This window comes from Acipenser ruthenus, chromosome 14 (assembly GCF_902713425.1).
Source record: "Acipenser ruthenus chromosome 14, fAciRut3.2 maternal haplotype, whole genome shotgun sequence".
Classification (NCBI taxonomy): domain Eukaryota; kingdom Metazoa; phylum Chordata; class Actinopteri; order Acipenseriformes; family Acipenseridae; genus Acipenser; species Acipenser ruthenus.
Genome location: NC_081202.1, coordinates 14,420,287 through 14,436,632, shown reverse-complemented (window position 1 = coordinate 14,436,632; position 16,346 = coordinate 14,420,287). Strand labels below are relative to the sequence as shown.

At 40.8% G+C, this 16,346-nt stretch overlaps 1 protein-coding gene across 10 annotated transcripts in view; it reads right to left on the bottom strand.

Moving 5' to 3' along the window:
* Positions 1-16,346, bottom strand: part of LOC117419752 (SH3 and multiple ankyrin repeat domains protein 3-like) — a 276,153-nt gene that overhangs the window by 17,056 nt on the left and 242,751 nt on the right. For all 10 annotated transcript variants that reach the window (XR_009307250.1, XM_058985907.1, XM_058985911.1 and 7 more), the window contains 3 exons: positions 11,765-11,889; positions 10,002-10,137; positions 3,689-3,769 (listed from right to left, as the gene is read on the bottom strand). Coding sequence is in view for 9 of the 10 variants with exons in the window: in XM_058985907.1 (XP_058841890.1) it covers positions 3,689-3,769; positions 10,002-10,137; positions 11,765-11,889 (342 nt within the window). In the remaining variant the exon portion in view is untranslated. The remainder of the gene's footprint in view (positions 1-3,688; positions 3,770-10,001; positions 10,138-11,764; positions 11,890-16,346) is intronic.

Sequence of the window (16,346 nt, the reverse complement as noted above, 5' to 3'; positions counted from 1 at the left end):
TGGAAGGCACAGTAGGCAGACCAAGGACATCTCGGACCTGAAGAGCCAGATGGCCCAGGTCCTTGAGTAATTGGTCAGGTAGCAGGCTCTTCCCCCTGCTCCTGCCCCAGCTCCGCCTCCGACATCTGCTCAGGTACAGACCCCACCTTCACACGTCTCAGACCGAGACGAGGCGATGAGCGAGGAGGACCAGGACGTGATCTGGATCGGGGCTTCCTGGGACGGGGACTCCTTGGAACAGCAGGAGACAGAGGTCCAGGAATTGACCCAGGAGATGGGCCCCAGCTCCAAGGTGGCCTCAAGGTGTTACCCCTCCATCAAGCTTGATTCGAGCGCTCATACAGCGAGCCTCCAATTTTCTCCAGTTTCCCTGGAAGGCAGCGCCAGAACAGTGCCGCTCTGTATTCAACATCTGGCAAGACTGGGGCTCACCCTCAACAAGGCAAAAAGCCAGTTAACACCGTTGCAAAGTATGGTTTACTTGGGTCTCCAGCTGGATTCCCTCACAATGCGAACCTACCTGTTGGACGACAGAGTAGCCGCTATTCACAACTGTCTAGCCCAGTTCCAACAGGGATCCACAGTACAACTGGTGTTGTGTCAGAAACTATTGGGTCTGACGGCCACAGCTTCATCAGCCATCCAACTGGGGTTACTTCACATGTGCCCGATCCAAGCGTGGCTCAGTGCCTTCCGGCTACACCCCAAACCCGACAGACACCGTCTACTGACAGTGTCTCGCGTATGCTGGGAAGCCCTCCGCTGGTGGAGGCATACCTCTCACCTGCGCAAGGGCGTAAGGATGGGAGTGATCCACAGCTGTCAGGTGGTGATGGGCAGGAGCGGTCTGGGCAGGCAGAGGAGTCCGCAGATCCTGGTCGGGTCGGTGGACATCCCTGCACAAAAACACGCTGGAACTGCGAGCAGTTCACCTAGCTCTCCAGCACTTCCTCCCAGTGCTCCAGAGGAGACATGTTCTTGTTCGCACGGACAACATGTCAGTAGTAGCATATGACAACCGCCAGGGAGGACTTTGTTCCCCGTGGTTACACTGCATAGCTTTTCGACTACTGACCTGGGCAAAAAGGCACTTGCTATCCCTCCGGGCTGTTCATCTCCCGGGAGTGGTGAATTGGACAGCGGACCTCCTCTCCAGGGAGGATCCTCACCCGTCAGAATGGCGACTCCACCCTCAGGTGGTAGAGCGCATTTGGGAACAGTTCAGGACGGCCCGAGTAGATCTCTTTGCCACGGCAGAGACGACTCACTGCCCACATGGTTCTCCCTCCACCACTGCGGAGGTCCACTAGGCGTTGACGCCCTAGCCCACGAGTGGCCCAGGACGCTCTTGCACGCATTCCCGCCAATACCGTTGTTCCCAGCCTTCTTAGAAAAAGTTCGGAGAGAAGAGGCGACAGTTCTCCTGGTGGCCCCCATATGGCCCAGGAGAATCTGGTTTGCAAACCTTTGCCAGCTGCTGCAAGGCCAGCCCTAGGAGATCCCACTGCGCATGGATCTCTTCAGTCAGAGCAGCGGCACTGTCTGGCACCCAGAACTGGGCAGACTCCAACTGTGGGTCTGGCCCCTGAACAGGACCGTCTGTCCACCTTAGGGCTCTCAGACACAGTTGTCAGTACACTGCAGAATGCTAGGGCCTCCTCCACAAGGGCACTGTATGCCTACAAGTGGAGGTATTTTCAAAAATGGTGTATGACCAGAGGTCATGATCCCATCTATTGCCCTATAACAACTATTTTACAGTTTCTGCAAGATCTGCTGGAGGCAGGCCGGTCCTCCTCTGTGCTGAAAGTGTACCTAGCAGCTATATCTGCATGTCATGTCCCCATTGACTTAGTTTCCCTGGGTGCTCATATTCTGGCACCCCGTTTTCTAAAGGGTGCAAGGTGACACGTCCTCCTAAGAAGGACGTCCTCCCTGAGTGGAGTCTAGATGTGGTATTGGAGGCTCTCACTAAGGCCCCATTTGAGCCTATACATTCCATAGAGTTGAAATATCTCTCTATCAAGACAACCTTTTTGTTTGCCATCACTCCCGCTAAGCGGGTTAGTGAGCTACAGGGGCTGTCAGTGCACAGTTCCCGTATGCATGTTTGGGATGATGAAAACAGGGTGTCGTTACACATGAACTCTCCACCACGGCTTTCCATTTGAATCAATCAGTGGAACTAGAGGCTTTCCATCCCCCTCCTTTTCCTTTGGAGGAGGATCGGAGATTGAATTCCCTCTGCCCGGTTCGGGCATTGAGATGTTATGTGGACAGGATGAGAGCGTTGCATCGGTCTGACCAGCTCTTCGTCTGTCATGGTTAAAGGACCCTGGGTCAAGCCTTCTCGAAGTAGTGACTATCCCACTGGATTGTGGACACAGTTTCGTCTGCATATACTAATGCCGGCCTACCCCCACCTGGGGGTACTCTACCAGAGGAGTGGCTAAGTCATGGGCCCTCTTTAGAGGTGCCTCATTGACTGATATTTGTACTGCGGCTAGCTGGGCTACTCTACATACATTCACCAGGTTCTACCGACTTAATGTGGTAGATCCCTCTATGCCTTCATTAGGCACAAGGGTCCTTGAGGTTGCATGCTCACACCACAATGATTAGTTTGGTGGTAGCAAGACGTCCTTCCGGAGGGGCCTATCGGCAGCTCTGACATAAAATGCTCAGTAAATACCTGACCTGTGGCAGGCATTGGTTGTTGGTCGTCTTTTCTTTCATCTTTCGTTTTGCATCACCTAGAATTTTAGGATTGAGACATAATAAAAATAATACTATGTAATCATAATTTAGATATTTTATTTAACATCATGAAATGAAAGAAACTACATAATGACATCACAAATATCTACCGGAAGCCATAATAGTAGTACAGTATTTCATGTTAGATTAACATTTCTGTCAACAAAGCTGTATGTAAATATGTTAACGTAACATTATTCAGCAGGTTTCATTCGACTTTGTGAGGCAAAATCAGTTCATTCTATAGGGTGATGGCCATAGCTATAGCAGGGGCAAAAGGTGTGCTAAAAATGCTTTGCATAAAAAAAAAAAAGATTATTTGAACAAACCATACAGAGGTGTAAATTGTACACAGACTACAAAATTTGGTTTCTACATTTCTGTCAGCATGTTTTTCATTATGATGGCATGATTTGGACTACATCAGTTTAGCTTTCCGGGGTTTGGATTAGAGATAGTCTACTGTCCATATTTTATTGATGCTACAACACATTGCTGGAGAAATATGTTTATTTAGATTTTCTATATTCCAATTTTTTGATACAGAGCTAGCTTCTCAAAGCTCTTGTTCAAAATCAGAAAAAGAAATGTACCTAATAAAGTCACTAAACTAAAAATAGACAATTCAGCTATGTAATTCAGGGTTTTTGCATAGTCTTAAATTTATTTATTTATTTATTTATTTATTTTAAGTTATAATTTCTGTTTCTTCCTTGCAGAAAAGAAAAACCTGGTGATCTGAATTGAAATGTTTTGAGAATCTTTTGCTTTATGTTTCAAGTTCCGAGTAATAAAACAAACAAACAAAAAAAGACATTGAACAAGAATCTAAAGGGTTAGTTTAAGACATTCCTCTTTTCAATGCAGAGTCACTGAGCATGCAACATAATTACTAAAACGACAGAAAGTAAAACAAATCTGAGTGGCTTACCAAGTTCCTCCAGCTCGGCTGTCATAGATTTGGAGCGCAGGGTCAGGGTGGTGCTAGGTGCCCTCCTAGGGGGTGGGGGAGCTGAAATAAAAAGTGAAGACACTTTGGACTTCCTTCCCAAGATTTTCCGAGCGCTGCCGACATGGAGATGCCACTTTTTCTCCACAGCTTTTATCTCATCGTATTCCGGGGAGGAAGATGACTCGCACTGCTGTAGCAGTTTGTTAAGACTCCGTGTTGAGGCAGTTTTTTTCATGATTTAAATTCTCAATGAACACCACACAAAAAAAATCTTCAGTGTATGGCCATACTTCTATATTTATGTTGAAAAGAAACTTCATATGGCTTAACACTGTATACAAAGAGTTGTGAAGTTATCTCACTTTACATGACTTGTAGTAATCAATCTATCCCAGTCACTTTCTTCATTTAAAGCTTTATCTGTCCATTAAATACAAAATTAAGGCAACAGATACGGTCCCTGAAGTCAGCTAGCAGCTTGTCAATGTGGCCCTGGGAGACCAGGATAGTAAAACCTACATCCATATTAACCGCAAAGATTTAAAAGACAGATCCTGTCTGTCATTCCATTTTCATGTTTGATGTTTCGCTCGACTACACGCTGCATAGCAATTCTGTCAAGTGTTAGATCAAAGATGTAAACGATATCTATGGCGATTAAAAAAAAAAAAAATAACATTACAAGAAGACTGTTTACGGTCAAAGGCATTCCAATTTTGTTAATGTGCTGTTTTGTTTTAAAGCCGGTTTCATAAGACGTGCATCTGTCAACCACAGCACAATTCAGGTAGGAGTGAAAGACCGAGAGAGAGAATTCCCAGGCCCTAACAAATGCTGAATTCAAACAGTCATTGTAGTAACCATGGTAACTTGGGCAGCAGGGAGGCCTGGGTTGGAGCACCTCACTACAAACACTCTGTAATAGGGAGTAGAATTATATAGTGTCGGGGGTGGCAGATAAAAAAAAAATGCTTGTATGAAAACACAGTTTTGAAATTGCACCGTGTATCCTTTTGGGATTTTACACACACTGTCAGTTTCCTGAGGACTGGAGTTTCAAAAATACAAAATTAACAGCAATTAAAAAAAGATTAGCACACCACTAATTTAATGAGTAAAATTGTCTTCCACTAGTGCTAATAGTCTGACTGGAATCCTTATAATGTATAATTGCATGTTATAATGGAAAAACCTTTTTTTCTTTGAGAATAAATCTAAGGTATTTTAGATGTAACAACTGTCTTTGTCTGTCCTGGGTAAACGTGGAGCAAACCCAACACCAGTAAGTTATACAAAAGATGATGCTCCATGAAACGAATGTCTGTTTTACTCTTTCTGTTCGTGTTCATTAAACTTCAGTAGTAAATTCAGATTAACTCCATGCAATGTTTCCACACAATGAATAATTATGTTGGTCCACGCTGAATGCCATTCTTATCCATCTGGCTCCGTCATCAAAGCAAACTGGACATATTGTCAGGCTTTAAGCTTTACAGGAATAATCTACAATGCACCCACTGTTCCTGTGCTGGTCTCCAAGTGGTTCACTGAGACAGATCTGTTCACAGGTAGCCAAAGACAGCAATCATCCTGAATTTCAGATTTCCAGGAATTTACCCTTTGATTATCTAAAGCCAGTGTAAACGCTGTCCAGACTGGACCCATTCAATTACCCTGAAGCAGCTGAATTATATTTACTTTCCTTTCCAAAGGTTTTTCTTGTCAACAGCAGCTAGTATGCTAAAGTTGCACACAAGGGCTTCCAACTCATTTGCAGGCAAGTGTCAGAAATCCAGGTCAGACGTGGTGTTTTTTGACCTCAAACACAGCAAGGTAACAGCGTCACTGCAGGGGCCTCTGCTGAAAGCTGGGTGCCTTCTGCGATGCTTTTCTCTTCCTCCAGGCTTACTTAGTACAGCATTTGTCTTCATTTCTTTAGATAATTCACTAAAACTGACAAAAGGAGTCTCCTGTTCAGCTCTACATATTGTAGATAACTAAATCAATCATAAATTACAATAAACAAAATTAAATTCACTGAACTCTAAAATCAACTTATCAAAAGTCCAGCTGCACTAGGAAATAAAACTGGAACTACACCAATTTTTTTTTTTTGTTCATTTATTTTACAAATTCGATATGACAGTTTTTTTCCCTTTAAAAAATCCACCTGCCATAACTCTACCCCTACACCTGTCCTTCTAATCTCATGAAAAATAAAAAACAGAAAAAAACACCAACCACTAAAAACTAAGCCAATGTATTTTACTCCCCACAGAGTTCCAAATCTTTTTTCCCCACTTCTAAAAATGTATTTAATACCCACCCAGCGTATGCCTGGTACATTTTTGCAGTTTTTCATAAATTTTCTTCTCCTTGTTTTTCTGAATGAAAGTCTCCTTTTCGTTCTCTCCTACTTTACCTCTCTCCCATCTTTTTGGGTTAATCCGGTTGGAGGAAGCTGATGTTTTGCTGGTTATTAATTAACAATGGAATCTAAGTAATAATAAAAGAGGTAGCTCCTGATTTGTTCCCTTCTGACATGTGTTCCCCAAAAGACCAGAGTACACAAGTCAGGTATTCTGCTGCTCCAGTGTCTATATCCACCTGTGTGCATTCAGCACAGAGAGGAATGTGCTACATTTATCTCTTAATAACCTTCTTATCTATACACTACATGGTGTTTGAGGACTAACAAAATAAGACAAATAGGGTGCAGCTAAGCTGAGGTTAGAGGATTGTGGTTGTGAAAAACAATCATGGTTAAGAGCTGATTTTTTTAATTAAGAAAAACAATCTGTCATTGAAGGCACAGTGGTAAGTCATCGAATCGACTAAAATTCCTTAGTATAAATAAAGCATTCTGCTGACAAAGGACTAAAGAACAAATGCTTACATACCTGTCCTTGACATTAGTTCCATTTTCATTCCTATCCCAATCACTCTGTAGCTGAAGTTATCATTTTCAAGTGTAGTTTAAGATTTTCAATCTCTGCTTTGACTCACTCTGACCCAGAAGATGAACAACTGCAAAACGTGTGCATAACATGTGCTGGAGCAAAGGGGGCCTCTGACACTCCCTTAACATCAAGCCTCTACTTCTTTAAAGCAGGGTGCAAAGGGGGTGGGACCAGAACCAGAGACTGTGGTGACCTTAAAGTACAGTATGCATAGAAAAACAGAAGTTCACCTAGCTTGTTTTCATAATATGACATGCAATCTATCTTATGTATGGCACACATGGCAGACTTGGGTTACATCCCTTGTATATGATGCTCCTCTTGCATAATACCCTGGCAATAACACCATAGGATACTGCACAGAATACAGTCATCCAAGTACTCTGTACACCTTGTATATAACACACAGTATTTGCACAAACTGACTAACTTGCAATCTTAGTAGTCTGTATAGTGGATCCAATCAACTGATCTAAAGAATAATGAAGTAATTAACACCTTAACTACTCGCTTATTAAACAACATTACCAAACATTGAGGGACAATTTTGATCATTATGACACTGATATGACCTGCTACTTGTTTCTTGATCCCTAATCTTTGCCTCTTTAAGTGGCCTGATTTTTTAAATAGTTATACCCATTCCCTTTCCTTTAAATTAGGCCAATAACATATTTTTATAAAGTTTAACATAAAATAAAATAATGTCTGCATGGATGTAAATTGGGATGTAAATTGATGTCAGTTAAATGCCAGTACCCATCTAAATCAATATATATATATATATATATATATATATATATATATATATATATATATATATATATATATATATATATATTGTGAGATGGCAGGGAGGGGGCTAAAACCTCTCTGCAGAAAAAACATGTGCGGAATGCACATTTGTCTTGTTTAATTGTTTTGTTAATTGTTTTGTTTAATTGTTTAATTATTTTTGTTAATTGTTTTATTATTAATCATTACCTGCACCTGGCTACTATTGAAAATTGGAGCCAGGTGCAGGGTTTAAAAGGAGAGCAGTCAGTCTGCTCTGGGTGGCTGCTGAAGAGGGCAGAGGCCCGACTGTGCTGGTGTGTGGGTACAGCCGTAATTTAAAAAAAGAAAAAGGTAGAGTGAATCCTTTTTGTGTGTGTGCTGTTTTGTTAGTTTGTTTTGTTACAGGGAACCAGCTTAGCTGTCCTGTTGTCAGTTTAGGTTCCTGTTTTGTTTTAGTTAGTGCTCAAAGAGAGCTAGGTGTTTGTTTTGTTTAATTTTGTTTTTGTGTTTTCATTAAAAATAGCGCAACCGCGCTTCAAAAATCAATTTCTGTGTGTTGGGTCAGTGTTTTTAAAGGGGCAACAAACCGCAGAGAGGTGTGAGTCTATTACAATATATATATAAACATATACAAACTCTTTGGACTATGACATTTAATTAGAAACAAATAATTTGCAGTTAGCCCTCTTTCAAACTATATATTAAACCACCCATATATATATATATATATATATATATATATATATATATATATATACACACACACACTACCGGTCAAAAGTTTTAGAACACCCCCATTTTTCCAGTTTTTATTGAAATTTAAGCAGTTCAAGTCTAGTAAATAACCTGAAATGGTACAAAGGTAAGCGGTAAACTGCCAGAGGTTACAAAAAAAAAAGTTTAGGTTACCAAAAACTGAAAAATAATGTACATTTCAGAGTTATACAAAAAGGCCTTTTTCAGTGAACAAGTAATGGGTTAACAACTTACAGCTGTTCTGCAGCAATGGAAGTAAATTAAGCCTTGAAAGTTGATGCTAACAATTCCTACAGGTGTCCCAACTTTTGTTGATTACTTACAAACCCCCCCTCTGTATAAAAGCAGTGTTGGATCAGACTGTGTTACTACACCCTCTTAAGCATTATTTGGACAGTATTGTACTGCAGGAAGTAGTATATTTCTCTCATAATGGTGAGAAAAAGGCAATTAACAAAGGAAGACAGAAAGACCATTATAACCATTAAAAGTGTAGGTCTATCCTTTAGAGAAATTACAAAGAAAGCCAAGGTGTCAGTGAGTACAGTTTCCTACACCATCAAAAGGCACTTGGAAACTCTAACAGGAAGAGGTCTGGCAGACCCAAAGCCACAACAGAATCAGAAGACAAGTTTCTGAGAGTCAACAGCTTGCGTGATAGGCGGCTCACAGGACAACAGCTTCAAGCACAGCTTAACACTGGTCGAAGTAAGCAAGTCTCAGTTTCAACTGTGAAGAGAAGACTTCGAGCTGCAGGTTTGACAGGTCGAGTGGCAGTAAGAAAGCCATTGCTAAGATGGCAAAATAAGAAAAAGAGGCTTGCCTGGGCCATGAAGCACCGCCAGTGGACTACTGAAGACTGGAAGAAGGTCTTATGGACCGATGAATCAAAATTTGAAATCTTCGGTTCATCACGTAGGGTTTTTGTACGCCGTCGAGTAGGCGAAAGGATGGTTCCTCGGTGTGTGACACCAACTGTCAAACATGGAGGAGGAAGCGTGATGGTCTGGGGCTCTTTTGCTGGATCCAGAGTCGGCGACTTGCACAGAGTGAGTGGCACCCTGAACCAAAACTGCTACCACAGCATTTTGCAGCGCCATGCAATACCCTCTGGTATACGCCTAGTTGGTCAGGGGTTCATCCTACAGCAAGATAATGACCCAAAACATACCTCCAGGCTATGTCAGAACTACCTTAGAAGAAAAGAACAAGACGGTAGGCTTCAAATCATGGAATGGCCAGCACAGTCTCCAGACTTAAACCCCATCGAGCTGGTTTGGGATGAACTGGACAGAAGGGTGAAAGCAAAGCAACCTACAAGTGCAACACATTTGTGGGAACTTCTGCAACAGTGTTGGGAAGAACTTTCCGAACAGTATTTGATTTCCATTGTAGAGAGAATACCACGAGTGTGTTCGGCTGTTATATCTGGAAAAGGTGGCTACTTTGATGAGTCAAAAATTTAGATTAAATTTTGTTAAACAAAACGATTCCATGATTTCTTTTTTTATCTCCAATTGTTTATTTGTTCTATGCATTAATTTCAGAGTACATTGAGACATTAAACTGCGTAAATTTCAATAAAAACTGGAAAAATGGAGGTGTTCTAAAACTTTTGACCGGTAGTGTGTATATATAGTTTCCATATTGATTCTATATTTACAAAAGCTCCCCTCAGGGGAATGCTTACGTGAATTCCACCTAAGAAACCAGCTGGCATGTTTGTGTCGTAGTGTTTCCTGACAGGGCCTTGCTAGAACCTGATATGAACAGGACAGATCCTGCAGTTTGGTCCTTACCTTTCTTGCGAACCACCTCCTCTGTCTCTGGTTTCCGGCTTACTGAGACTACCTTCATGAGCAGATGATTCCCTCCCTGTCTGATTAGAGACACCACCTGCTTGTGCCCCACTTTGACCACATTCACGGCATTCACCTGGAAGAGACAGTAATCCAGGTTCATTGTGATTAGATAAGGTCTGATTGGTTACCAACAAGCTGCAATCACAGCGAGTTCAACATTGAGATTTTGAAAGGGGAAAGAGAAGCTTTAATAAAAGTGAAGATTTGGGGGTTGGTAGTGATCATTTATAAAGCAACATAAATTGGCAGCTGTTTCCCTTTTAGTGTAGAAGCAATGCAGTCATGCAGAATTGGATGGATTTGAGTAGTACAGAAAGAGATAAAATATAACTTACAGTATGGTACTTTTCTGTTATTAGTTGCATTTTTTTCAGTACCACTTTTGAGCCATTTCCATGGGTGGAGCTTGTGCTACTGTCGGTTGCTTAGATACACTGAAATATCCTAGGTGCATACACTTCTATAATTCTATTGGCTAGTATACAGTTGACCTTTTCATTTAACCATATGCTTTCTGTATTATTACATCTATTATGGCTCCCCTTCCATTACTATTCTTGTGTTGAGGAAGTACCAAAAGAGTCAAATAAATATTTACCACAAGAACTGGGTCGCTTTTTATTTGCTATTATCTATAGAGTATTGTGCAGTCGCTGTGCTTTGTAGCTGGTGAGAAGGACGAGAATTAATTATGACAGCAACAACAGACACATGCTGTTACCCGTTTTTAATTAACAGCCTTAATTGTGAGAAAGTGTAATTGCCCCACAAAGCAAGCATTGTTGATTGAATAGATTGTTTAAATTCCCCAACATAGGTCTTAGAGCAAAAATAAATAAATAATGCATTTAGGACAAAAAGATAATCTTATCGTCAACACTGGGAGACAGACATATAGAAGCTGCAGACAGATAAGATAGACAAATGAAATAATTGAGGAGACAAACAAGCTTGCTTTTTATAAACGAAATGACAAATCCAAAACTGCCTACCGGAATTCTTTTTTAAGTGTTGTCATGGTGATAAGTGATAGAAAGTGTGGATAGTTGTCTTGGTGCTATCCGATCCTTTACACATTAAAGGAATCAAGCCAAAATACCCATGTTCCCATTTGTGTTTGTTTTCTCTGTATAAATCTGTACCACATTAATTATTGCTACAGATAAATCACTATTTTAAGCATTCCAGGCCTGCTTAATCTGAAAATGTTTTAATACTTACATAAGGGAAAAGGTTATACATTTAACTAACGCACAACAGAATTGCAATACAAGTCAGATGTTGTAAGCACAATACAGTATGTTGTAAGTCTTTGCCTTATAAAAAGGTACCATGGGTAGCACATTATATTAATTGGACAGTGTCTATTATTATTATTATTATTTATTTCTTAGCAGACGCCCTTATCCAGGGCGACTTACAATTGTTACAAGATATCACATTATACATTATTTCACATTATATAGATATCACATTATTTTTACATACAATTACCCATTTATACAGTTGGGTTTTTACTGGAGCAATCTAGGTAAAGTACCTTGCTCAAGGGTACAACAGCAGTGTCCCCCACTGGGGATTGAACCCACAACCCTCCGGTCAAGAGTCCAGAGCCCTAACCACTACTCCACACTGCTGCCCAGTGTCTAGCTATTTGTCTCAGCCCGTCCGTTTCCATTTGGTTTCTTATTTTTTTATACCTCGATCAGGAAGTCTCCTGTTCTCAGTCCTGCCCTCCAGGCCACACCTTCCACATCCACAGACTCCAGGTACTGCAGTGCTGGGAAAGCAGGGGTAGGTGCAAACTCCTCAATAGGTGTCTCCGCTGGGGGACCAAGCACACAACACAACTTTTCAATTGACTTGACCATAGCATACTGCGAACTAGCACAATATAGTGTGCTATAGCATACCTTTTAATTGATGCTCTCCTGCACACTGTAATCCCATTGCAATACTCTCCCTTGGCATGCTTTTAAATGTTTAATGCAATAGCATTTAGAATTTCAGTCAATTGTAAAATTCTTACTGAAATCAACAAACAATGCAAGGGATAGAGTATAACAGACATTTTAGATCGCTACAGATAAGACACCTGAAGGTAAGATCGCACAGGTTCAAAATGTAAGCATGAAATAAGGACTAGAGTGTGCTGTCGACCCCACCATCCCATGCCATCTCGTTAGTGTTACAGGTAAGTTTCTACTGTACTATAAGAGTAAATAATATGTATCTCATATTACATGCAACCTGTAAGGATAATATACACCCTCCTTCTTGTGGTGTAGTGCTTTATAGCTAGTCCTACTTGGTCAGACAAATTCTTTAAAAGAAACATGTGACTGCCAATCAGTTTATTACACTGTATTGATCCCACACACAACAGGAATAATGATGCTTTCTGTAATCCAGGGGAACAGTACCCTTTAAATCACAGGAAAAATGAACAGGTAGTGCCGTAAGGCACTAACAAATAGAAACACTGCAAATGCTCAAAATACATCAGTGCTCTACATATTGTAGAACAGCTGCTATGCCTTTTGTTGTGTACTATATCTTAATACACTTGCAATGACTTGCGTTACTATAGTTACCATACCAGACTGGATAACTAGAACTGCAACAATGTGTTGTCGAGGAACTGAAATGCAACTGCTGTTTTTCAAGTTAACTAGGACATGATGACCAAAACCTAAATTGTAACAAAACACAGATTTCCCCTGACAAAACACAGCATTCGTGATTGTAAGAAATGGCGCAGCTTGCGTAAGTCTTAAAATTCTGTGTTCCTTTTTGTCTTTAAAATGATTTTTATTCACAAGTATAAATATGCATGGTAATACATTTTCATCATTAAAGCATTCAAGCCTGCTTCCGGGTACAGTCTTTAGTTCCTAGCATCAAATCAGTAAAGTACAAACTTTCTACTTGCTGTGAATTAGTTTATATAACTTAAGTCCTACCCTTTGGTGGGTGAATGGATTGACCCTTTGCCCAATCAACAGAGCAGTTCCATTTGAATTCGACCAATCAGCAAAGACTGTTTGGAGCAGGTCACAGGTCAATCAGGTGCCATGTAGACTACACAGGCAAAGACCCATTGTCTCAGACTGGCCGGTCCACTATTGCTTTACAAGGCCATGTGGCTGACTCCATTTTAGATATATCAAGCCCCTTTTAGAGCACACCAAATCTAAATATATATATATATATATATACACACACACACACATATATATATATATATATACATATATACATACATATATATATATATATACACACACACACACACCACATACATACACACAATCTACATATACACACACACACACACACACACACACACACCTAATATTAGAAAAAGGGACCCTGAGTGAACAAATAACACAAAAATGTGATACATATTTCATTTCTTTATTAAAGAAAGTTATTCCCCTGTGTGAAAAAGTAATCGCCCCCTTAGACTCAATAACTTGTTACGCCACCTTTAGCAGCAATAACTGCAACCAAACGCTTCCTGTAGTTATTGATTAGTCTCTCACAGCGCCGTGGAGGAATTTTGGCCCACTGCTTCAACTCAGTGACATTTGTGGGTTTTCGAGCATGAACTGCTCGTTTCAGGTCCTGCCACAACATCTCAATGGGGTTTAGGTCTGGACTTTGACTAGGCCATTCCAAAACTTTAAATTTCTTGTTCTTCAACCATTCTGATGTAGACTTGCTTGTGTGTTTCGGATCATTGTCTTGCTGCATGACCCTGCTGCGCTTCAGCTTCAGCTCACGGACGGATGGCCTGACATTCTCCTGTAGAATTCTCTGATACAGAGCAGAATTCATGGTTCCTTCAATGATGGCAAGGTGTCCAGGCCCTGATGCAGCAAAGCATCCCCAAACCATGACTCTACTACCACCATGCTTGACCGTTGGTATGAGGTTCTTACTGTGGAATGCAGTGTTTGGTTTTCGCCAGACATAACGGGGGCCATGACGGCCAAAAAGTTCCACTTTTGACTCATCTGTCCATAGAACATTGTTCCAGAACTGTTGAGGATCATCCAGGTGCTTTTTGGCAAACTTGAGACGAGCATTCATGTTCTTCTTAGTGAGCAATGGTTTCCGCCTTGCTACTCTGCCATGAATACCATTTTTGCCCAGTGTCTTTCTGATGGTGGAGTCATGAACACTGACCTTAGCCGAGGCGAGAGAGGCCTGCCGATCCCTGGATGTTGTTCTAGGGTTCTTTGTGACTTTTTACGCCTTGCTCTTGGAGAGATTTAGGCAGGACGGCCACTCCTGGGAAGATGCACTACTGTCCCAAACTTTCTCCATTCGGACAATATGGCTCTGACTGTTGTTCGGTGGAGTCCCAGAGCCTTAGAAATGGTTTTGTAACCCTTTGCAGACTGATAGGCATCAACAACTTTTTTCCGGTGGTCTTCAGGAATTTATTTTGTTCGTGGCATGATGTGCCTCTAGAACCTGTGTGCTGACAACTTCACTCTGATGGTAAGGGCCAAAGTTAGTCAGATTTATATTGGGCAGGGCTGACCCAAATCAGGCCTGGTTGTTAACCAAAGTACTCAAACAGCTGACCCTAATTATCCCTTTAACTGGGTTGAGTTAACTAAGGGGGGGAGCAATAACTTTTTTCACACCTGAAGATTGCATGTTTGATTACCTTGCACACCAAATAAATGAAATAAGCACCAAACTGTGGTGTCATTTTTTCTCTCAGACTACTACAACCCACAAAAAAATCTGACCAAATACAATGTGAAAAATGTGCAAAAATGCAGAAAATCAGACAGGGGGCAAATACTTTTTCACGCCACTGTATATATATATATTACAGTGATACGGGAATGAAACTTCAGTCCTGTCCCATCCTGTCCTGTCAAAAATGTTCCTGTCCCATCTCATCCCATGAAAGAGTAATCATTTCCAATCCTGTCCTGTCCAAATTTTTCCCGTCCCATAAATTTTTCTTTTTTTTAAATTCCTGTCCCGTCAAAAAAAATCCCATCCCATCCCATCCCATCCCGTGATAAACAGAGATCAACTATTGTTTAGAGGTACAGATATTTTCTTATTCATGTATAAAATTGAGGTTTATAGGGTTTTGCATTAAACATTACTGGTATACTACTAATAATTTGTTTTTTTGTTTTTGTTTTTTCAGAAAAAAATACAGTGCAAGCACAGGGTCTTTATAAGCACAAAGTCCAATATAATGATGTAATATATAAATTTGGTAATATAAAAACAACTGTTTAGAGTTTTGTGCGGCAGTTTCAGTTTCTAAATCGGTTACTAAGCAACCCGACTCAGAGATTTTAGTATGTCAATGCCACAATAAACTATCTGTGAAATACAGAATTACAAACCATTAATTCATTAAAAAAAATAAACAACAAAAAAAAACATGCTATTGAAACAATATTTCATAAACGTTCAGGGAGTATCCATCATGTATTTATTTAATAAAAATCGTAATATTATACATACCCCTTCAATGTAGCGCCAAAGTAGTAGCTCCAAAAAAAGGAGCTGTTCTGGCCAAATTATGGGTAATATGAAATATTTTAAGTATCAATCTATGTTAAACGTAAAGGTTTTTATTAACCATTCCGTGTTGCCAAGACACTGATTCTCTGCGGACACCTGCTGTCCCTCTGGTCCGTCCATGTTGGTGTTGTCGGAGTCTCTCTCCGAGTTTGACCCTTCTGATTTAGAGGCATACGGCTCGAATTGATACAGGAGACAATCCCTATTTTGTCTCTCTACATCAGATCCATCACTACATAATTCACATTTGTAAGAGGTGTCTGAAACTGATAAAATTAAGCTACTCACTTTCACTGTTGCTGTCCATACTGGCAGATGCAAGGAGACTGAGTAGACTGAGTTCACAGTCTCCTAGCCCCACACCAGGAAATGGAGATCACCCTCTGTGTATTTCCTGGTATTATTTGATTCATTGTTTTGGTTTAGTGTGATTATATGTTCAAGTGAGACCTGTTAATATTATTTTGTATGTTTATGGTAACAGTCAAGTTACATATCATAGGCTCTTTTACGACTTTAAAGAGCAAAAAAAACACTCTTCCTGTCTGCTGGTGGCAGAGTAGTCCCATTCCTTTCCATTCCAGGAAGCGTAAATCCCGTTGTTGCCCATCCTGAGAGTTTTTTTTTTTTTTATTTCCCAGTCTCGCCCGTTCCTGTGAGCTTCACTCCTGTACCATCCCATCCCGCAAAATTTAACGCCATTTTTTTTCCCGT